We start from the raw sequence: 25,237 nt of genomic DNA on the forward strand, positions 1-25,237 counted from the left end.
CACTTAATAGACTGGACAAATCCCAAACACTGACACCACCAAATTCTGGCAAGGATGTGGAGTAACAAGAATTCTCATTCATTACTAGTGGTATTGGAAAATAGTATAGCCACTTTAGAAGACATTTTGGCAGTTTTTTATAAAACTAAACATATGCTTATCATGTGACCCAGTAATCATGTTCCTTGGTGTTTACTCAAAGGCACTGAAAATTTATGTCCACACAAAAATTTGCATATGGGTGTTTACAGCAGCTTTATTCATAGTTGGCAAAACATGGCAGCAATCAAGGTATCTTTTAGTAGGTGAATGGATAAACTGTAATATATATAGACAACAGAATATTATTTAGCACTAAAAAGAGATGAGCTATCACACCATGAAAAGACAGAGAAAACTTAAATGAATATCACTAAATGAAAGAAGCCAATCTGAAAAAGCTACATACTGTGTGATTCCAATTATATGATATTCTGGAAAAGGCAAAACTACACAGACAGTAAAAAGATCACTGCTTGCCAGGGATTGGTGGACTAGGGATGAACAGCCAGAGCACAGAGGGATTTTAGGGCAGTGAAAATACTCTGCACGATACTATAGCAATAGATACGTGTCATTATATATTTGCCCAAACTCATAGAATGTGCCACACCAAGAGGAAGCCCTAAGATAAACTACAGACTGGGTAATTATGATGTTTCAGTGGAGGTGGAGGTTTATCAACTGCAACAAATGTACCACTCTTCTGAGGAATGTTAATAATCAGAGAGGCTATAGGGGAAATCTCTGTACTGTCTGTTCAATTTTTCTGTGAACCAGAACTGCTCTAAAAAATAAAGTCTATCTCTCTCTCACACACACACATACACACACACAAAGTCCAGAGAGTCAAAACTTGACACAGTATTTGTCCATATTTATTTAGCTTTCTTTCGGCTAAGTAAGCACACAACTTACCAATCACTTTACAATTCTGCAGTTCCAAATAATATCATAACATGCAAAAATAATGCTCAAGATAGTACTTTAAACATTTTAAAGATAAGTTATAAATTGGTTTTGTGTTGAGCTAATGGTTTTAGGTAGCTACTGAGTTACCAAATACTCTTTAACTACTGAAAAAGCTGAGTGAATTTTAATTGTAGTAATTTATTAATCTTTACAAGTAAATGAGAAAAGCTGCTAAGAATGTGAAGATCAAGGGTTTTCCAACAAAGAAGGAAAACTTAACTATGACAGGGTATAAACCTATATAAATTAAATCAATTGGCTAATCATGTATTTGAGTAAGTTCATAAAGCATTTGAGAATTCCTTACATACCTCCATGTTATTATCATAATAGTGTCAGTTATATCATTTCAAGTTCACATAGTACAACATGTTGTACATATAGAAAATTCCTTTTCCAAAGCTGGTCATATTTGAGCTGATTTCTACAAACTTGCAACTGCTAATCTGTGTAGGTGGGTCAGTGAGCTACTTAACAAAGCAGTGCTGAAGAGCCTGGAAATCTAATTTTGAGAGCTCCAAACCCCTACTTCCACTTCCAGTGACTAAAACGGAATGTGAACATTCATTTCATTTCTTTTTTTTTTTTTTAAGATTTTATTTATTTATTTGACAGACGGAGATCACAAGTCAGAGAAGCAGGCAGAGAGAGAGGAGGAAACAGGCTCCCTGCCGAGCAGAGAGCCCAGTGTGGGGCTCGATCCCAGGACCCTGAGATCATGACCTGAGCCGAAGGCAGAGGCTTAACCCACTGAGCCACCCAGGCACCCCGTGAACATTCATTTCAATTGTAAAGTAAATAATAATGGAAGCAGAACTCAGGAACAGTACATGTGGGTCTCTTGGCCTAAACTTCCACTGTCTACCTGACAAACACTGAGTCTTAAATATTCAGTCCCACTGCCACCTGCTCTCAAAATTGTGTCCTTTCTACAGTCTCTTCTGTGAACATTACAGCAGTTAACACACTAAGCTGTAATCACTGGTTTTGTCTGACCCTTGTATTAGCATGAGAAGGCAGACTATCCTTTCTCACCTATATTTCCTGATCATCGCATATTAAATATTCAGCAAATGTTTGTTAAATGGATAAATGGATGAATATTTATTTTAGATGTTTTAACTAAATATCCCAGATGTTTAATTAAACATTGTAATAAGTATTTAATTACTTAAAACTATGTTTAATATCATGCCAAAAATAAGAACAAAACCTAATCATCTCAGCCTACTTCTAATATCAATACTTTAATCCTTGTGTTCCTCTATATTTATGCACATGGTGTTACTATACACTGACACAATGTAGGATCAGCCTTCAGTACCTTACTCTTTATTCACATTCGCTATTAGTGTAGATCAACACAATCCTTAAAGAAATATGTCTCACAAAATGATGTATCAGTAATGCTAACACTGAGCTATTAAATTTTCTCATCCAAGCTTATCTGTTCCTACTTTCAAATCAGGATTTCTTCATGATAAAAGCCAGGCCTAAAACTTTTTAATTCTACTTTTCCTTTGGTACAGTAAATCATAAAACAATAATTTCCACCAGTTTGTTATACATTACAATAACTGTTTTATGTTTCTTCCCCACTTATGTTCTTGCAGGTAAAATGCCATTACAGTGAATTCTCTTGGATAGCCAAATTGTTCTTATAAATCCACCATTAGAATTTACTTTATGTATATTTTATAGCTTTCAGGAACAATTTATCACAAAAATGTTAGGCTTCAAGAAGTGAAAACCAGCATCTGAAATCTGAGTAAAAAGTGACACAAAATAATTCTTTCAATCAACAAGAACATAGATCACTATGTAGTATGGTACTTTTCATTTTGAAATTTTGTGTGTAAACTTATATAACTGTCAAGAAATATTTTAATTTCTGTCTCCCCTTCATAGTAATAAAGGCTCCAATAAAGTACTTTCCATACCAGTTTATTCTTCATAAATAAATCACTATTATAATAGACTACTGAGAAATGAAAATATTTAAACTTTTTGAAAAAATAGCCCTTCCTGATTAACGGGATTTGTTTAAATGGGATTTAATCTACAGTATTTTATACCTTAAACAAGTAACCATTAAAATAAAGAAGCCAATGACAAAGTATCCATGGGATTGTATCACATATCTCAGGAAACAGACATTCAGAAAAGATTTAAGGCTAGCCAGTAATAGCCTCTCATAAAACCCAATGAACCTTACAATTGTAATTAGACTTCAAAAGAACGAAAATATTAGTTTATGTTGAGCCAAGATTAGGAAAATCTTCCACTGTTGACATTTTCATATTCTTAGTTTTTCAATCAAACAGTCAGCCTGTAATTTTGAAAAAACAACATATTTTAAAATTCTGGTTATTATAGCCTACATGAAATAATTCTACTGGCACCCGTCAGTCACAGCAGAAGAACTGGATATTACATACTCTGTTCCTAAATATATCTTATAAAAAATTTCTCAAGTTTTATAAACTACAGTAAAGGCATTCCAATATACACAGGCAGATTTTTATCCTATTTGTTAAAAAGCTTCAATAAGAAAAGGAAAATAAATATAATACTAACATTTTACAAAGTAAATTAGATGTGGAGGAACCTTAAATACATATTACTAAGTGAAAGTAGCCTATCTGAAAAGGCTAAATACTGTATTGTTCCAATATGACATTCTGGAAAAGGCAAAATTATGAAGGCACTAAAGACATCGGGGTTACCAGCAATTAAGGGAGAGGGAGAAATGAATGGGTTAAGTACAGAGAATTTTATTATACCATCATGTTGGATACATGTTACTACACATTTGTCCAAACCCATAAAATACAGAACACCAATAATAAACCCTAGTGTAAATCATGAACTTTGGGTAAAAATAATGTGTAACTATAATTTCATGGATTATAACAATTGTATCACTGTGGTGTAGGATGTCTGTAGTGGGAGACTGTGAGAATCTGGGGGACAGAGAGTATATGGGAACTCTCTGTACATTTCCAGTCAATCTGGATGTGAGCCTAAAAGTGCTCTAAAAAAATAAAATATATTTAAAAAATTAAAAAGTAAACCAAAGTCTGTTAGTTATCATTATTTCAAATACTTTTCCCAAACTTCTTATATATCTGAAACATTATAAAAGAGATTTTAAAATAAATCTTAATGTCTTTATCTTGATTTTTTTTCAAAGTCTCATAATATATGCTGACAGATCTAAGGAGATTTCAGATCCACAGAATGAACCAATAACAGATCTTATAACTTTGTTCATTCATTTTTTTCTAGCTAAATATTCATGTAAGGAAATATAGTTAAAAACATTACAAAAAATGTATTTTTAGTTACTTTATTATAAAAGCATGGAGCACATAGAAACTTAGAAATACAAATAAGGAAAAAAAAATCCCTTTTTTAATCACACTGAATTTTTAAAGAGACCACACCAACTGCCCTATCGAATAGTCTACTAATTTTTATTTCGGACACACACACACACACACACACACACACATAAATATCTCATTTTTAAATTAAATAAAATCATCTGGACAAGCTGAAAAGAGGGATAAAAGTTTGAAGCATGAAGTTTCTAGAAATCATGCTTTTTAATTTCTTGGGTACCATGACTATAATAATAATAACATGCATTAACAGCAATTATTCAATTTGTAATTCAGTGATTACTTAAATATAGCAACTACAGGTCTCCTTACCATCACGGATACATAGTGATTGGTAAATTATTAGTCAAGTGGCTCTGGAAGGACAGTCACTTAATAACTAAGGCTTCACTGTCAGGCAACAGACCTGTAATCAGCTTGAATTCGATTCTACTTTTGCCCTAGCAAAGCAGAATTCTGCAATTTTTTAGGTTCAATGGCTTCAACCTCAGATCTGACAGCTGATGCTACCAGGGAAGCCCTTTTCTAAACTAGAAAATTAGAGAAATTCAATTTCTACAATAATGTTGGTGATGATAACAGAGGCAACAGGTGATAATTACTAGTACTTACTATTTGCAAGGTACAGTTTTAACTGCTTTAATATAAATTATTTTATCAATCCTCTTATCCACCCTATAGGTGGGCAGTATTCTTTATAGGCAGGAAATAGATAAAGAACTTGGGTCTGAAAACATTTAAGTAACTTGAAAATGGGTCCTCAAGTAACTGATGGAGCCACAATTTCAATGCAGATAGGACTCTGGGTTCTGAACAGCTAATGCCACAGCTCTTCTATATCATATCCTCTGCTTGCAATGGAAAGACTTAACTGTAACTTCTCTTCCTACAGATTTGATAACCTGGAAAACCCCTTAAATTAAAAGTATTACTTTGGGTATGTGCAAGCAGTACATTAAAGGAGAGGATCAAACCTACGAAAGCTGTTAAGTGCCTACTGTTGCCAAGAAAAGAAGAACTAGACCAAAAGGACAACTACTGTAAATATTTTTATATAATGCTACTAAATAATAACACTTACTGTGATAAACCAATAGGAATTCACTCTATAAACCAATTTTGATAAGAAGCCAAGTTGATCAACAGGTGCCAGCACATGAAGGTGCAAGTGGGAGATGGAACAAAACGGCGGCATGTGGAAACCCATTCTAAAACAAAAAGGTAAGAGAGTTGACTAGTCGATTCTACAATAGTTTAAAGCTATTTTTTCATGCTAAAACATATAAATATTAAAGATATTCAAAATAGGTTACCTAGGGTAGACAGATTGCCACTCAATCATCACTTTTACTGCTTTATATGCTTCTCAGTATTTACACACTTCCTTGTCTTTCTGTGCTGAAGTTCACAGTAACAAACTCTTCATCAAGGAAGGGCTTAAGAGCATATAACATCTCAGTAAATCTTTTATTAATTCTGAGTTGGCATTATGTTTTATCATCTCAGTCCTTATCAATTTTAACCTTTAATTCTAAGATATGGCTCTGCAATGAATCTTTAAAAAAAAGTTACAGGGTACTTCTGAGACCTTTAACTTTCAGACTGTATAGCTGAGGCATAAAGTTGTTTGCTGTGTACTATGCTTGGCATAAATTCCACCTTTTTCTTTAAAAAAAAGATTACATGACACTCAAGTAGAAGGGTTTCTTTATTCCAAGACATAGCCAGTAGATGGTGTGCCTTCTCCTTTAATAAAGTAGTCATTTTCTCATCAACCCATCTTCCAGTAGTGAGATTACTTATATCATTATTAAAAAAAATCATCATCACTCAAATTTCTTGCTTAATACTGAAAATAAGTAAAATGATAATTATTCATAATTATCTGCTTTATAAAAACATTTGTAAGAGAATTCCTTTGACTACTAACAAATTTCTACTAAGGAATTTTTAAAATATGATTCTATATCTTAAAAATCAGTTCACAATTTTATAAATCCACTTAGAAATTCTGAGTGGAGCAAGGCACACATGTAACAATAATTCAAGCCAAAAGCCTGGAAATATTTAGCCCCTCAAACTATAAGTGAGTCTCAATTTAAAAAAAAAAAAAAAAAAAAGGAGTGCCTGAGTGGCTCAGTCGGTTAAGCTTCTGCCTTCAGCTTGGGTCATGATCCCAGGGTCCTGGGATCGAGCCCCACATCGGGCTCTCTGCTCGGCAGGGAGCCTGCTTCTCCCTCTCCATCTCCCACTCCCCCTGCTTGTGTTCCCTCTCTCGCTGTGTCTCTCTTTGTCAAATAAATGAATAAAATCTTAAAAAAAAAAAAAAAAGCAAAGAAGATTAAAAAAAAAAAAGACTACAGTGAGAGGGAGTGTAAGAGGGCATAGGAGATGTGGTCTATTGCAGCAACATAGGACTGATAATGGAGAGTCAGAAACACAACACATACTGAAAAGCTTCCCCCACTACAGGAAAAAGGCTGAGTTTTCCTTCTGGGAAACAGGAGTCAGGTAATGTACAATCAAGTAACCTAAAAGCTAGAAGCAATCCAAAGGTTCACTCAACCCTTTCATTTCAAAGATGGGAAAGCCAAGATCCAAAAAGTAGGAGACTTCTCAAGGTCACAAAGTCAGGTGGTAGTAGAGCAAGGATTGATACTCTTGGTCCAATGTGTTCATTCTTCTACTAAACACTCCTCTGACTGGGAAGGGAATGTATTGCTTTTGGCCAAAGGGTCTCAAATACCATCTGTCCCTTACACTTGAATAGCACTTCATAGTTTTCAGAGGATTTTCACACACACAATCTTATTTGAATCTGTATGTAGGCAGAACAGGTATTATCTTGGAGAGCTTAAATGCCTCAAGTATCATAGCCAGTATGAGCCCAGTACACAACAAGTAGCATGGAAAGCGTTAGAGCTCAGGTCTCTTTAAATTCCAGGTCAGATGTTAGGAGTAAATCTAACCGAAATCTAACCACTGGTCACACAGGACAAAGTCCGAAGTCTTTTAAAAAGGAAAACACACTACTTAGATTAAGTAAAATAACTGCCACATTGAACATTATATTTTTTTTTAAAGATTTTATTTATTCATTTGTCAGAGAGAGTGAGCACAGGCAGACAGAGAGGCAGGCAGAGGCAGAGGGAGAAGCAGGCTCCCTGCTGAGCAAGGAGCCCGATGTGGGACTCAATCCCAGGACCCTGGGATCATGACCCGAGCCGAAGGCAGCCACTTAACCAACTGAGCCACCCAGGCGTCCCAATATTATATGCTTTTTGCTCAAATTTTGGTGAATGCCAGAGATCAGCTCAGCAGGCAACAAATTCAAGTTAATTTCACACTAGAAGTATAATATTTTTAAATCACATAAAATAAAATATTTTCTAAAGAAAGAAATTCAATTTACATACAATTTTCATACAAATAGACATACCGAACAAAGAAAGGTGGGCTTGTAACTATGTTAGGTAACACTGCTTAAATAGTCTTGTCTGCCCAAACTCCAAGTGGTGATTATTAGATGCTGAGACATGAGACATGAGAGGAAGAAGTTTTATTTATTAAATTTATTAAATTTATACTACCAATGAACAATGTATGCTCACTTTCAGGAAAACTGTACTTAAGCCACCTCCCCATTTTCCAGGAGGGAACAACATTTCAGAAAACCAACTACATATATTGGTTTCTAAGTGGAAGTATACATACCTCGCATTTTTGAAGTCAGTGAAATTATTCCTTTCAAGAATAGTTTTTCCAACAGTCACCATGCTCTCAACTAAAAAACATGAAAGAAACTACATTACACCGTAGAAGACATTACTAAATTGTAATTAATTTTAACTTTTCTAATCAAAAGTCATGTTCAGTGGGTAAACATTTAAAGACCTGTTTAACAGTTCTAAGTTACTGAGAAGTTTGCTCATCAACACTGACATGAAGGTTCAAGCTATCACAAAGTACAGTGTGCAGGCTGACTTTGAACAGCTGCTGAAGAGTACTAATAAGTGACTACTTAGGACCTCTGATCCTACTGAGGTCTAATTCTAATCATAAGGAGACCAAGTAAGAAACAAAAACATGTTTGAATCAAAAAGACAGACAGGAAAACTGAATTTGTCTTTCAGCCCAAATTAAGGATATGATAGTCCTTTATGTCAGCCTACCTCTGACTAGCTAAATGTTCACATATTTGTTTTGGCTTCTGAACTCTATCTGCCTTAGCATCTTTATTATCTTGGTGCTTTATGGCCTTCGAATAGGAATGCATTTCCAGATGAGAAAAATTTGGTAACCTGCAATCTCCTAAGCACAATGCCAAACTTTAGATCTCGTTTCCAAATGGTGTAACCAAGTATTTGTAAGGGGGAAGAAATGAGAGCATCTATAGACGATGGTTGTTATAAAAGAAGTTCATAAAATTGTTGGGAATGTTTAGGTCTCTAAATCAGGCTTGAGCAAGGAGGATGACAGACTTCCATGACAAAGTCAGTACCATATAGTCTAAAAAAAAAAAAAAAACTCATTACTTCAAGCAAGACCGTATCTTGTTTTCTTTTAAAATATTCCCAAGATCCCAGACATGGAAGAAATGTTTTCTCTTATTTTTTTTAAAGATTTCATTTATTTATTTAAGATTTTATTTCTTTATTTTACAGAGAGAGATCACAAGTAGGCAGAGAGGCAGGCAGAGAGAGATGGGGGAGAAGCAGGCGCCCTGCTGAGCAGAGAGCCCGATGTGGGACTCGATCCCAGGACCATGAGATTAAGACCTGAGCTGAAGGCAGAAGCTTAACCCACTGAGCCACCCAGGCACCCTCTTAATTTCTTTAAAAGACATATGACTGGGGCGCCTGGGTGGCTCAGTCATTAAGCATCTGGCTTCAGCTCATGTCATGATCCCAGGGTCCTGGTGTGGAGCCCCACGTAGGGCTCCTTGCTCAGCAGGAAGCCTGCTTCTCCTTCTCCCACTCCCCCTGCTTGTATTCCCTCTCTCGCTGTATCTTTCTTTCTTGTCAAATAAATAAATAAAATCTTTAAAAAAATAAATAAAAATTTAAAAAAGACATATGACTGCTTAATGCAATAATTTTAACAATACCAAGATATTATAAAGTATGTAGATATAATATATATGACAACAATAACACAAAGTATACTAAAGTTTATCACATTTTTCATGAATTGATACAATGTGAATTCTAATTAGGCTATGATAATTATGCTAGTATTGTAATATCTCTAGAGCAACCATTTTAAAAATCTGAAGAGGCATACATAAAAAGGCAAGAAATAAATTAAAGTAGAATAACAAAAAATATATTTGATCAACCACAAGAAGGCAGGAAAGAAACAGAGCAATAACAACAAAAAATGGGACAAACAGAAAACAAATGGCAAGATAGAACACCTAAATCAAACTGCATCAATAGTTACATTAAAGGTTTATAAACTAAACAATTCAATTAAACACCAGAGATTTTCACACTACATTTAAAAAATAATAACAAATAAGCAAGATGCAACTATATTGCTATCTTCAAGTCTTTAAATATTAATATTCACTTTGGTTGAAAGTATAGAAAAAGACACCCAATGTGGACAGCAAGTAACAAGAAAGTTATAGTAGTTAAATTCATGTCTTACAAAATAGACTCAAGAAGTATTTCCAGAGATAAGGAGGGACATTTTACAATGATAAAAAAGGATCAATTCACTGAGAAGACATGACAATTGTAATTATGTATTCACTTAAAATCAGATTCAAAATACATGAAGCAAAACCTATTGTCTCCTTTGTATCTCACCATTATCTACTCTATTATTTCTTTCTTTATACTTATTTTGGTCTGATTCGCTTGCCTATTTCTAGCATCCTAAAGGAGAAACTTAGGTCATTGGTTTTAAACATCCTCTTCTAACATAAACATATACAGCTATAAATCTCCCCATAGGTATTGCTTTGGCTACATTACACAAATCTTGATATGTTGTATTTTTGCTATCAATTCTATATTGTTGTCTATACTTATTTGGAAATTATTAAAAAGTGTGTTAATTTAAAAATATTTAGTACATTTCCAGGTTTTATTATTTTTCTACTTTGCTTCCATTGTCATCAGAGAACATATGTTACAAGATTTCAATAATTTGAAATGTATTTAGACTTACTTTATTGCCTAGAATATGGGCTATCTTGGTGAACGTGTGCTCTTAACAAAATGTGGATTTTATAGTTGGGTGGAGTTCTAAAAATATCAATTATAATTACAGTGCTTGATGGTCTTATTGAGCTCTTCCACATTATTATTATTTTGCCAACTTCATAGATTGTATATAAATACTAATTGCAAGAAACTTTAAACTTATTACAGAAATATTAAAATACAAACAAGATCAGAAAGAACAGTATAATGAAATCCCAAATACCCACCATGCTGCTTCAAAATTGGTTAACATTTTATTTGCAACAGTTATAAAAACTTTCAATAAAATAGAATGCTAGAAAAAGAAAACCAAGCACATATTTCTCCCTCCTTAAAAAACATAAAAAGGAAATACTTAAGGCATGGTGGCTGCTGCTTGATACTAAATATTGCAAAAATACTGGCCTTTATCTGCTGGAATAAATATGAAATGTACTCACAGAAGTAAAGATGACTAAGAAATTTTGCAATATTAAGAAGAAACAGTTGAAAAACTGGTAATTCAATAGTCTAAATACTAAATGAACTACACATCAAAGTTTTCCATCAAAGAATTTCTTATTCACCTCCAAAAAATCTGGCCCAATCTATCTATCTTGTCAGCTACTTAAATTATTATTATTTTTTAATTTATTTGACAGACAGAGATCACAAGTAGGCAGAGAGGCAGGCAGAGAGAAGGGGGGAGGCAGGCTCCTCACTGAGCAGAGAGCCTGATGCGGGGCTCGATCCCAGGACCCTGAGACCATGATCTGAGCTGAAGGCAGAGGCTTAAACCACTGAGCCACCCAGGCACCCCAGCTATTTAAATCATTAACCAAACTAATCCCAGGCCCTGGAGACAAAGGCTATGAAAGCAGATATGAAGTGAACTAAGAAATGTCTTAGGAAATGATAACTGGTAAGTCACAGAAATCATGAGTAGGAAAATATAGGATAATCCTAAGAGACATGATTCAAACTCTTCTTTTCAGAAGCTAAAAAGTCATTGCTTAAATCTCATCACTAAACTTTGGTGTTAGCTCCTCTACACAAGCAACTTACAAGACAGGTACCAATATGGTCTCATTTTTGATAGCACCTCCCATTTTCAGAGTCAAGGAAAGCCATCATTTTAAAACATAAAGAGGCATTATCTTTTAGAGATTTTAAAGATTAAATAACATGATGTTTAGAATTCACTTTAAATCCACTGTGGGAGAAGGTTAATAGATGAAAAAGACTGGCCACAAGTTAATAAAAGTGGTACTTGGGTGATGACCACATGGAGATAAAACTATTTTCTGTATTTTTGTACATATTTGAAATTTTTCATAATAGAAGTTTCACAAAGTCATAATGCCCCTCTTTAGTTAACACCTGGCTAGGTTGTTTCTTTTTATTGTCACTGTCACTACTATCACTCATGCCAATTCAAGATGATATAACCATGAAAAATACTGTCCTCATCTTACCCAGTTCTATATGATCTTTCTTTAGCTCTCTACAGTTTCCAAGATGCTTCTTTGGTACCACAAGATAATGATGAGGTGCTGCTGGTCTGATATCTTTGAAGCAAACTAGGTCTTCATTCTGAAGGAAAAAACATCATTTGTCAGTGAATTTTTAAAAAAGAATTTCCTAATGCCATTCTGGCATGTCTTACACACCATAAATCTCAGTCTGATAGGGAAATGGTACTTATGTTATACAACTAATCCCAGCTGAGCATTAAGTTTATAAAGACATGCTTTAGCATTCTTCATGAGATGCTCATTAGTTAGCAATAAGCAATGTTGAAGCCTTATACAAAGCAATGTTGAAGACTTATATAAAGCTAATTTCAGGAAAACAATTATCAATGAACTTCAATAAGACTTCATTACCAAAGGGGTGCCAGGGTGGCGCAGTGGGTTAAGTGTCCCACTCCTGGTTTTGGCTCAGATCATAATCTCAGTATCGTGATCTCAGGGTTGCGAGATCGAGCCCCATGCCCATTTTATGCCCAGGGCGAGGTAGGGGGAGTCTGCTTGAGATTCTCTCTCCCTCTTCCTCTGTCCCTCTCACTCATGCTCTCTCTCTCATATAAATAAATTTTTTTAAGATTTTATTTATTTATTTGACAGAGAGAGAGAGATCACAAGTAGGCAGAGAGAGAGGCGGAAGCAGGCTCCCCGCTGAGCAGAGAGCCCGATGTGGAGCTCGATCCCAGAGCCCCGGGACCATGACCTGAGCTGAAGGCAGAGGCTTTAACCCACTGAGCCACTCAGGCACCCCCTCATATAAATAAATCTTTAAAACAAAGCACAACAAAACAAAAAAACTTCATTACCAACAATCCCAAGGTTTTTTAAAATTTCTTTATATATTTCTCCATCTCTACCTATCTAAGGGTTTTTCTTAATATGTACTTTTAAAGGTCTGACTACAGAAACATAGCAAATTTGACAAATTCTTTTTTACATTTAATTTTTTCCAAAGTGGCACGTTCCATAATTAAAACAGGAAAATAATCTAGCATCCATATATCCATAGGTTGCCTTTCTATACATTTTTTACAGCACTTATACACAAATACTTTTTTGTTCTGTTTATAGCATTAAAAGCCCTTGAAATGCTAAAACAAACTCCAGTATAGTACACTTAGTGTCCAATCCATTATATTAGTTTTCTGATTTACATTCTCCACATAGTTATGAGAGGAAAAAAGAAAAGAAGTGAAAAAGGGAGTCTTTCAACCTACTGACACTTGAGTTTCAAGCTTTTCCAAAAGAAAAATCAATATTCCCTAAATATCCTTATTCAATATCCTATATACAAAAATTTTCAATGGCTAAACCACACATGAAAAGATGCTCAATGCCACTCATCATCAGAGAAATCCAAATCAAAACCACAATGAGATGAAATTTCATACCAGTCCAATGTTAGTATTAAAAAGACAGGAAATATGTGTTGGCATGTATGCGGAGAAAAGGGAACCCCTGCACACTGCTGATGGGAATGCAAACTGGTGCAGCCACTATGGAAAACAGTATGGAGATTCCTCAAAAATTAAAAACAGAAATACCATATGATCCCCAGTTCCACTACTGTGTATTTATTTACCCAAAGAAAATGGAAATACTAATTCCAAAAGATGTATGCACTCCTATGTTTATTGAAGCATTATTTGTAATAGCCAAGACATGAAAGCAACCTAGGAATCTATCAATAGATGAATGAATAAAGGAGATATGATGTACATATACAATGAAATATTACTCAGTCATAAAAAAGGACGAGATCTTGCCATTGGTGACAACACAGATGGAATGAGAGGATATTATACTAAGAACAAACTGGTAGCTGCTAGAAGGAAGGTTGGGTGGAGGCAAAACAGGTGAAGAAAAACCTATGCATTTTAGTCAGCCAATGCAATCAATGATTGAATTAGATTTTCATTAAGCTTTCTAAAATATTGAAATTGGCCCTCTGATGTTACTCTCTTTCCTGTTGCTACTACTGAACTAGCCATTATTTAGACTCTTCATTTTAGGACAGACTTTCTCCTATTCCAACAATACAATGACAAAAAATATGAAATGATACATGTACAAAGCTATCCTTTGCAGCATGATTTGTAATAGCAAAAAAATGAAAATAACCCAAAGGTCCAAAATTCAACTAGGAGACTAGCTGAATAAATTATAGCAAATCCATACAATGAAGTACTATGTAGCTATAAAATATAGGAATGAAGATCTTTATATACTTAAAAATCATTTCTGAAATGTACATTGAAGTTAAAAAAATTAAGGAGCAGGAGAGTGTGGAAAGGCCATCTTTTATATAAGAAAAGGGAGTACAAATATAAACATACAAATGCAAATTCTCACAATGGAAGGATAAACTAAAAATATATTTTTTAGTTTCTTGTGAGGGAAGAGGAACAGGGTAAAGATGATAAGAGAACAGATGCTAGACTTTTCCAAATGTACTGAGCTTTACAATTCTGACATTAAAAACATGAATATTTAATACTCTTTTGGACTTCAAAATAATCCCTATGAATTGAAAACAAACAGAAATAAATAAACCTAACTATCTGTCACCTTTATAACATAACTACATAAAGAAAAGACATTTCTTTTTTTAAATATTTTATTTATTTGAGAGAGACAGAACTAGAGTGCATGAGAGAGAGAGCACACGAGTTGGCAGGACGGGCAGAAGGAGAGGGAGAAGCAGATTTCTCCTTGGAGCAAGAAGCCCAAGCAGGGCAGCTCTCAGGATCCAGGGACCATGACCTGAGCTGAAGGCAGATGCTTAACCAAGTAAACCACCCAGGCACTCCCAAAGAAAAGATACTTCAAGTGACTTTAAAACACAGAATTTTGGGGCGCCTGGATGGCTCAGTGGGTTAAAGCCTCTGCCTTCGGCTCAGGTCATGATCCCAGGGTCCTGGGATCGGGCCCCGCATCAGGCTCTCTGCTCAGTGGGGAGCCTGCTTCCTCCTCTCTTTCTCTGCCTGCCTCTCTGCCTACTTGTGATTTCTGTCTGTCAAATAAATAAATAAAATCTTTAAAAAAATAAATAAATAAATAAATAAATAAAACACAGAATTTTGACTACCCATCCCTAATGACAACTAAATGAAAACTTTTCACTCAATGAAAACTTTTCATTTATGCTTTCAATGCAGATCAGAAGCAAGCTTCTCAAATGTGGAACATGCCATAGTTATCCTTGAACTACAAGTGAATAACATACAGTAAACTTGAAAGATTGCTTAATAAATAAAAGATGCTTAAATAGAAAAATAAAGCTACCAATGCTCCCTTCTCTGCTCCTTAAAAAAAAGTGGTGTCATTATAGTTTTCACTACTTTCCAAGATCTTTCAGTCTGTCCTCCAAAACACATTCTTTTTTTTTTTAAGATTTTATTTATTTATTTGACAGAGAGAGAGAGATCACAAGTAGGCAGAGCAGCAGGCAGAGAGAGAGGGAGCCCTATTCAGGGCTCGATCCCAGGATCCTGAGATCATGACCTGAGCCCAAGGCAGAGGCTTAACCCACTGAGCCACCCAGGTGTCCCCAAAACACATTCTTAAAGTTGGAATCATGGCCACTGTTTGATTTTAACAGTGTTTCTCAGCCTTTTTTCATTACCATCCCCCTAAGGAAACTTTTTAGATTTTTTTCCCCTAATGTCTGCCCTCCCCCTGGATATTTTAATACCACAGCCAAATTGTACATGTGTTTCTATCCTAAGTGCTATACATACATTTTATATATATATAAATAACAAACTTTCTTTTGCCCCTGCTCCTGCCCCAGCCAAGAACATCAATTGTTACCCCTTTTGAGAATGCATGGATTAGACAAACAGCTAGTCCATCTTCATTATCAGCACTGAATCCAAGCATCTATTAAATATGACAAACTATGGTAAAAAGAGTAGATGGGCACTCAACCCCCATTCCAAATAGTTCTGTGTCTTTAGTACTGCAGAAATTTAAAAAGCTAAAGCTAAAACCCCAGATGGAATTTAGATCTTGCAAACTAGATGTACTTCAGACTTCAGTGTCAGTGCTTTGACAAGGCAACCTGAGAAAAAGCCATCTTTCTGCAGCTTCCGCTAGTTCCACCAGGCAAACATGGTCAGCTCTAAGGATACCGACATTGTTTTTTCTTTCTTCTCTGCCCTCATTCCAATGTCTGGTCAATTGCAAGAGACAGACAGGAGACATCCACATTTCCGGTGCCATGAGCTACCAGCGCAGACCCAGGAGGTACAGTGTAGCTCTGAACCTGTTATTTGCCAAAGCAGAAATATGTAGGTGCCACAAGCATTTAGCGCCCAGAGGTCAGAAATGGGAAACATCCTACAACAGGTGAAACAGCCTGCACAACAAAGCAGAATCCAACCTCAAATTCCTCAACAGTGGTGGTCACACTGCTTCCTCACCTCTGAGTCACATCTACAGAGACATCTTCCTGAAGTCTAAGTTCCAATGGCAGTCACCTGATTCCTAACTTCCTGGCTGTGGCAGAGGAAACGGGTCCTCACCATGCAAGTACTGTTCTGGATGTCTTTTTTTTTTTTTCTTTTTTTTTTTAGATTTTTATTTAAGGACACCTGGGTGGTTCAGTGGTTGAGCATCTGCTTTCAGCTCAGGTCATGATCCCAGGGTCCTGGAATCAAGTCCCACATGCATGTGCATGTGCGTGTGCTCTCCCTCTCTCTCTCTAAAAAATAATAAAATAAAATTAAAAATATATTTTTATTTATTTGACGGACAGAGTGAGCACAAATGGGTGGAGTGGCAGGCACAGGGAGAGGAAGAGAGAGAAGCAGGCTCCCCACTGAGCGGGAAGCCCAGTTCGGTACTTCATTCTAGGACCCTGGGATCATGACCTGAGCCGAAGGCAGATGCTTAACAACTGAGCCACCCATGCACCTCCTGGATGTCATTCTTCAAGGCTATTCCTTCAACCCTTGCAATGAATTTTTAGCAAATAACTCCCTATATTAAATCCATTTCTGCTTTAAATAGCTAGTTTTTCTTTCTGCAACTAACCCCATTGATATCTAAAGCAAGTAAGTAACATTTGAAAGAACATTTCAGTACCACCCCATCTGAAGTGAAGGGAAAATTTGGTTAAAGAAGAGGGAGGACTACCCTAAAGATACAAACGTGGTGCTCCGAAGGGGCACGTGCACCCGAATGTTTATAGCAGCAGTGTCCACAATAGCCAAACTATGGAAAGAACCTAGATGTCCATCAACAGATGAATGGATAAAGAAGATGTGGTATACATACACAATGGAATACTATGCAGCCATCAAAAGAAATGAAATCTTGCTATTTGCGACGACGTGGATGGAACTAGAGGGTATCATGCTTAGCAAAATAAGTCAATCGGAGAAAGACAACTATCATATGATCTCTTTGATATGAGGAAGTGGAGATGCAATGGGGGGAGCTAGGAAAAGAAAAAATGAAAAGATGGGATTGGGAGGGAGACAAACCATAAAAGACTCAATCTCAAAAAACAGACTGAGGGATGCTGGGGGGAGGGGGGACGGGAGAGGGTGGTGGGGATATGGACATTGGGGAGGGTATGTGCTATGATGAGTGCTGTGAAATGTGTAAACCTGGCGTTTCACAGACCTGTACCCCTGGGGATAAAAATACATTATATGTTTATTAAAATAAATTAATTAATTTTAAAAAAAAAGAAGAGGGAGGACATTAGAGTTAAACTAGTATTTCCTCTGTGTGGCCTCAAGCAAGGTGAAAATAAACATCGAGCCTGGTATTTCTCAACCATGTTTTCACTATCACCGCTTGGAAGACATTCTTAAGACTCTCTTTCCCAGTTCTACTCTCATGATACTTTAATGCCACAGACATACTCTTTATCTGTTTATGTCCACTATGTTTACTTTTGCCTGACACACAAAGAGTAAGATACTGTTACCCCAAAACCAACTTTTATCCCTCTCTGAGAATGCATGTCCTAGTATTAGCTTAGTTTCAACTCTGCAGTTGAATACACTATACGGATACACTATACGGATGCTTATAGAGTGAGGAGTCTTCTCTAGTTTTTGCCAGAAAGATTTCCCGGACTAAACCCACATGATGCTGGTAACTCCAATTATTCCAAATCACATTTTCTCCTCTGGACTTAATTATAAGTCTACCCTACTTTATAGAAATCCAATAGTTTCTAAATATTTACAATAAACATAATATGAATGAATATAAGAATAGACTATATATATATATAATGCAAAATACACAAATTAAAGATTAGATTCTCCTTTTAAAAAGATAAACCTTTGAGCTCTTATATACAAAATCATCTTAGATTCAATTTTAAGATCTGCAGCTTTTTGAGGCATGTACAAACATGTGCATCTTGCTTATTGTTCTGTATTATATGGACTACTGTATATATTCATCCTATGCCACCTATGTAGGGTATAAATTAGTTAAAAGTATTTAATGTGTCTAATTTCCCCTATAAAAATGTTCCAGGCTTTTCACATAGTTCACGCTGAGAATGTTCTTCATAAAGAAAAAATCCTGACCTTTGGCCTGGAAAAACCACAAAAGAATTCTGGACCATCCCAACCCCTACGGGTGACCGTTTTTATTTTTTATTTTTAAAAATTAATTTATTTTTTTCCTAAGATAATTTCTTTATTTGAAAAAGAGAGAGAAAGAAAGAAAGATCGATCATGAGCCCAGGGGAAGGGGAGGGAGGAAGGAGACTCCCAGATGACCAAGAAGCCCAAGGCAAGACTCAATCCCAGAACCCTGGGATCAAGATTGGAGCAAAAGGCAAACACTTAAGGACTGAGCCGCCCAGGTGCCTCCCTCCGTGACTATTTTTAGACAAAACTTTATACATTATTAGTACCTATTATTTACTAGTTTTCCTCAACATTGGTACTGGAGTGTGCATTTTTTATGTGGTGAAATCTTGACTCTGGCTCAGTTTCAGCAGAGGCCGGCTCTACAGACAACTAATGTACTGATCCCTCTCCCCGCCAACCGCTTCCTCTCTTCACTCCTTCCCCTATTCAAGCACAGATTTCAAGGTCTATCACTTCAGTCCTTCTCTCTAGCCATAAATTCTTACCTTTGTCTCCAACACTAGGTGGTTAGAACAGATTCAATTCACTTTTAACAAATGAATTAATGATTACTAACAACCAAAAAAACAGAATCTTTGGATCTGATCCTCTCCAAAGGCTGTTTCTTTAAAGGCAAGTAGAACCAGCAGATGAAAATGATTTCCAGATACCCGTTTTCAGGTACCTGAGCAAAATCTCAGTGCTCTGAAAACGTGCATACATCCCAACTGACAACGCCTGTGCGAACTTTACCCTTCAGTGGAAATCTGGGGCTTATTAAGAAATAGTTTGACCTCGGCTCCACCCCCGCCCCCTGCCTAACTTCTGTCAGTTCAACGAAGCTTTCCCCTATTATCATCATCTCCTTTCCACCAGTTTTTCTCCTCAGTAGCAGAACTAGAGTGTGCAGAATTGAAAAGCAGTGTCGAGAAGCGCAGGGGGTGGGGATGCAGGGGTGGGCGGAGGAATTCCTCCAATAACAACAGGCGACAAATGTTATTTTCTGCCAAATACCTCGTACCTGCAGACAGAAGTCCCAGTGTCTGGCTTTATCGCTACACTGTCCCCCCGCTCCCCACCCCATCGGCACAGCAACAATAATGCTGGAGACAGACCCCACTCGCGAGAAGCAAATCCGTCATTAACACCAGGACACCCCCCCTGCCCCACTCCGGTCCACACCTGCGACGTCTCCCTCCCGGGGGCCTGACACGACCCTACCGCGGTCCGCCACGGCGCGAGGCCTGCGTCCCTGCCCCGTCCCACGCCCGGTCCGCACGCAGCCCACCTCGCAGTACAGGAGCTCGGTGCCGGGTTCCTGCTTCGCCGCGATCCGGCAGAACACGCACTTGCTACTGTAGTCCTCCGCCTTCGATGACGTTGCGACAACATCGGCAGTCTGCGGTGAAGACACCTTAGATTCTTCAGGCTTCACTGCCTCAAAACCAGGTTCGGATTCGACTCTACCGCGCATCGGCTCCTCAGCCATCCTAGCCGCCTCAAGGTGGACAAGAACCTAGACTGCTCTCGCGCCGCTCGCCCTGGGCTGAGTCCGCCTCCTGCAACGCCTCACTTTTCCCTGGAGGTGTCGCCCTCCGCCTGCCGCTGGGAAGGGCAGGGAGTTGGGCGCACGCGCAGATCAGTCTTACAGTAGAGTGAGGGCGACGACGCGACCGGCCTCACAGCCAGAGGCCAGGAAGGGGAAGCACGAGTACGCACGTGGGCGCGACCTGGAGGTGCTGGCGGGGGCTTACGGAAGTCGCTCCGCCCCCTGCGTCTCCTTGGTAAAGACGCAGCACGTCCTTCGAGACGCAGGAGCGTGCACCGTCACGGTGACATCACCCGCGCGCCCTAGTGACCGGCCAAGTGGAAGCTGGTGGGTATGCTGGAGGTCTTTCGCCAAGCTGCAAGTTAGTATCTCCCAAGAGTGTATTGTGTTGTTAAAAAAAAGTTTTTTAAAAATTCATAGGTTTTAATAGAGAATGAGCACAATTTCTAGAGCATTCTTTTCAACATAGATTATGTTTGATGTTTCGTGTGTACATTTTCAGCCACGACAGTTTTAGGTCCCTAAGATCAAAATATCCAAAACTGAACCTCATATCTCTTTTCTTTGTTGTTGAAAGCATTAGCTAGTTCAAAATAGCGGCCTTTAGCTCACATCCCTTAGACACAGGTAAATGCGGAGTCGTTAAGTTTATAGTCTAATATTCCAGGAATTCGTTGCTCGTGCTTCTTACCTCAACCACTACAGTACCCTGTTCCCCACCTTGACTCTCTTGTCACTCAAAAACCCTTAAGTAACCATCGCGCCCAAAAGAAAAGTCTCAGTTAACTTGGTATTGGAGGTGGACTCTGATTTGACCGCAGCTTTTCATTTTATCATACTTGGTATTTGCTGAACACCTAAAGTGTGTCATGTATTTTCTCAACCAAACAAGAATGGTTTTACAGTCCTCATTACAGAGATGAAGAAACAAACTAAGAAAAAGGGTTGTCTAACTCCAGAACCCACCAGCCTTTTTGAACACAGAACTCTTTTTTTTTTTTTTAAAGATTTTATTTATTTATTTGACAGACAGAGATCACAAGTAGGCAGAGAGGCAGGCAGAGAGAGAGAGGGAAGCAGGCTCCCTGCTGAGCAGAGAGCCGGATGTGGGGCTCAATCCCAGAACCCTGGGATCATGACCCGAGCTGAAGGCAGAGGCCTTAACCCACTGAGCCATCCAGGTGCCCCAGAACTCTTTTTTAACACTGAAAAATTTCTTAAACTAGCTCATTGTAGTATCCTTGTTATTTGTTGACTTAGAAAATACCTAACAGCAAAGTCTTATTGTGAATTCGGTCCTGTTTTTGAATGATTTCTATTGTATTAATCGAAAGCATTTATATATTTTTAAAGTAGTTGTACATAGGTGTTCAAGACATTTTTCATTCATTTTGCAGTTTGCCAGTGGTGTGGGGGACCACTATAATAGCTTCGTACCCCGTTGGGAATCCAAGGCAGGGTTCAGAATCAGTATCTTACTTTGCCTTACTAACTATCCAGTATTTCCGTGCACTGTACTACAGACACCATATCACTTTTTTAATCCACGCTGTTCCTTCTGAAATATCTTTGTTTCCATCTCTGCACATCCAAGTCCACCTTCCAAACCACTCCTCAACTGCTCTCTACTTCATGACATTTTTTTTAAATTAACCAAACTGAAATAAGTACTTCCTCTTGTGAATTCACAGAGTAGTTTTTCAGTACTTTTCTTGTAAAACTTACTACTTTGAATTCTATACTATTTACATGCATATATTTCTTACTAGAAATCATGTTCCTTGGTAAAGAATGGGTGTCTTTGAACCTACTGTAGTGCCTCCTCATACAGCGCTTTGCATGTAGGTAGATCCTCAACAGTTGTCTGATGAATAAAAGAATCATTAGGAATAAGGTTCCCGCATGCATGGGACTGTTCAGATCGCACACTGTAGAAGAACACTATAAATAAGAATATGCTAATTTACATTGTAGATAAATATTACATTACATAAAGTCACAGGCAGGCCTAAGAGTTCTGGAGCAGTGAAGAACTAACTCCTACAAGAACCCACATTCGGTACGTGTGACCACATGCACACACTCCAGAGACCATTCATTCACCTACATATTGGTGCACATTTGCACAAGTTGTACCTATCCTGACTACATTCCTAGTGACAACTGTGATTGGTCCCTCACTTGCCTGGCACTTTCAAAGACTTGCTTCCCATTCACCAACTTTGAATTTGATATCGTTGTCTATCATGGAAGTGGGAGAAGCAACACAAACTATGTAAAACTTGTCTGAAGTAGTGGTGAGGGATCAAGCAAAAGCCTGGGCAGTTGTGTGCACACACAGGCACACACAGGCAGAGCTGCTACCTATTGGTCCTCTGGTTAGCTCCTCTGGGAAACCATCATTTGGGTCTTGTGACACAAACTACATTTTACTTGCAAAATGGAATGTTTTCTGATTTCATCAGGGCACCATATGGGCCAGTAGCAGCCCTGCTTCAAGCATGCTCTGGAGTCAGACAACTCTACAGCTTACCATCTGTGAAGATTTGAGCTCAAGTATTTCTCTTTCTGTGTAAAGGCTGTTTCTTCATCTATAAAATGAGGATAATAACAATGCTTAATGCACATATTATTTTGAGTACTGAAGCCTGGCAGCCTGGCACAAAACTCTCAACAAATGATAACAGTTATTACTGATAGGTAGTGATGGTATGTAAAACAATTTAAGGGATCAGATGGTTTACCTGAATTTAAATTCAGAAGCTTCAGTGCTCCAATCGAACACAGACTGAGTGAGAGTTTGTAAAGTCATTTCCTCTTCTCCCTCCTCCCTTCCCCACTCATCTCTCGCCCTGACATACAGAAAGATACACATATCTGGTAAGATTCTTTTCTTCAGCTACACTCACTGTCTTGGTAATCTCGCATAGTTTGTGGCTTTGAGCACATATATGCCAATGACTCCCAGATTTAAATCTCTAGGATAGACCTCTTCCCTGAACTCCAAACTGCCAATTCAACCACCCCACACATGTATCTACCAGATATTATGTCTGAAACTAGGCTATGGGGAGAGCTCTTTTTCCCCTCCCAAAACCTGCTACCATCTTACTTGAGGGAAAATTCCGTTCTGCCATCTACTGAGGACAGAAATTTTGAGACCATATTTGATGCTTCTCCTTAACTCTTCATATCCAATCCATCAGGAAATTTAAAATACATCCAGAATCTGATCTCATCACCACTGTCAACCTTGACTGAGCTACCATCACCTTTCATGTGAATTATTCAGTAACCTAACTAGTCTTCCTACTTCAGCTTCTTCCCACTCCCTTTACCATGTAGTCTTATCACAGCAGCCAGAGTGATCCTTTAAAAATGTAAGTCAGATCACATCTCTCCTCTGTTCAGCATCTTCCAGTGGTTCTGTATCTTACTGAGAGTAAAAGCCAAAGGACTTAACTATTAGGACCCATAAGTCTTGACATTGTATACCACCTACCCACCTCCTTCCATTCTGACATTAGCGACCGTCATTTCCATGGCTTACTCTGCTCCAGCCACACCAGACTCCTTGTTGCTTATGCCAGCCAGGCTTGTGCCCACATCTGGGCCTCTACACTGGTTGTCCCTCTGCCTAGAATACACTTTCTATTACTAGCCATGCAGATTTCTCCTCTCACCTTCAGGTCTTTGCTTAAATGTTTCTTCCCCAGAGGAGTCAATTCTGACCACCTTGTCAACCTACCCCCTCATTCTCACCCCTAGCTCTTCCTTTCCCTTGTTCTGTTATTTCTATTGCACCTATTATCTTCTAGATACTTATGTTTAAATATTTAATGTTACATGGTAATATTATTACAATAAGTGTTTAAATATTACATCATTAACTTACTGTGGTTCTTTATCATTGTCTGTTTCGTCCTCATTGAATGTAATCTCAACAGGAATTTTTATCATTTTTGTCGGTTTTTAGTTCATCAAAGTATCCCCAGTGTCTACATGTGGAGTATGAGATACCAAGTGTAACCAAGGACAACTCAGAGGTTCTTAGTCTGAAAACTGGAAGGTTGAAGCCCATGATTACTAAAATGGAGAACTCTGGAAGAGCAGGCTTGGGAGCAGGGAAGACCAGGCATTCAGTTCTGGGTATACTAACTTGAGATGCTAGCTCAGTCTCTTTAGACTAAGTCTGTTGCAGTAAGCAACTCCAAAAATTTTCATGCCTTAAAACAAAGGTATATTTTTTACTGACACTTGTGTCTGTTGCATGTTGGCTCTGACTCTGCGGACCTCATCCCGTGACCCAAGGTGAGGGAGCAGGGATGGTTCTGGTGTCAGAACAGAGGGAAGACAGAGTGCATTGGAGCCACATGATGGCCCTGATGGCTTCTCAGGACTAGCACAAGTCACTTCTGCTCCTATGTCTTGATCACAGCAAATCACACGGCCAACTCTGACATCAGTGGACCAGGGTTAAATATCTAGGACTGGAAAAGGCAAAAACTTTGGAACAATAATACAGTGCACTGCAGATACCTATTTGACATTTAAGTGGCAATATCATTAGGTGACTAGATTCTTGGGCCTTAAATTCAAGAGAGAAATCCAGGCTACATGTATGAATTTTAGAATCTTTACTATGTAGTGTTTACATTCCTGAAGTTAGAAAATACCACCAAAGGAGTAAGTATAAGCAGAGAAGAGAAAATTTCAAAGGACTGAGCTAGGGAAACTAGGCTTTTAGAAATCAGAGTTGTGAGGACAGGCCAAACATGCCTGAGAGAAAGTGGCCCCAGGAGAAAGTGATGTGCTGGAGGGAAAACAAAGATGGTCTTGGAGGAGGAGGAGGGAACAATTAGCTCTGTCAGAACCTGCTGATGGGATGCAAAGAGGACCGGGAATTGAGTGGAGCTTTTTGGTAAAGTGGAGAGAAGCAGTTTTACTGCTG

The 25,237-nt window shown here is 37.9% G+C and overlaps 1 protein-coding gene across 1 annotated transcript; it reads right to left on the reverse strand.

Moving 5' to 3' along the window:
- Positions 1-897: 897 nt before the first annotated feature.
- Positions 898-20,394, reverse strand: HINT3 (histidine triad nucleotide binding protein 3). The gene is made up of 5 exons (XM_080805564.1): positions 20,026-20,394; positions 12,082-12,199; positions 8,130-8,199; positions 5,497-5,623; positions 898-3,340 (listed from the first exon to the last, which is right to left on the reverse strand). The coding sequence occupies exons 1-5, from the start codon at positions 20,224-20,226 to the stop codon at positions 3,308-3,310; spliced, it is 549 nt and encodes a 182-aa protein (XP_080661690.1). The 5' UTR covers positions 20,227-20,394; the 3' UTR covers positions 898-3,307.
- Between the last annotated feature and the right edge of the window lie 4,843 nt (positions 20,395-25,237).

Source organism: Martes martes (assembly GCF_963455335.1).
Source record: "Martes martes genome assembly, chromosome: 6".
NCBI lineage: Eukaryota > Metazoa > Chordata > Mammalia > Carnivora > Mustelidae > Martes > Martes martes.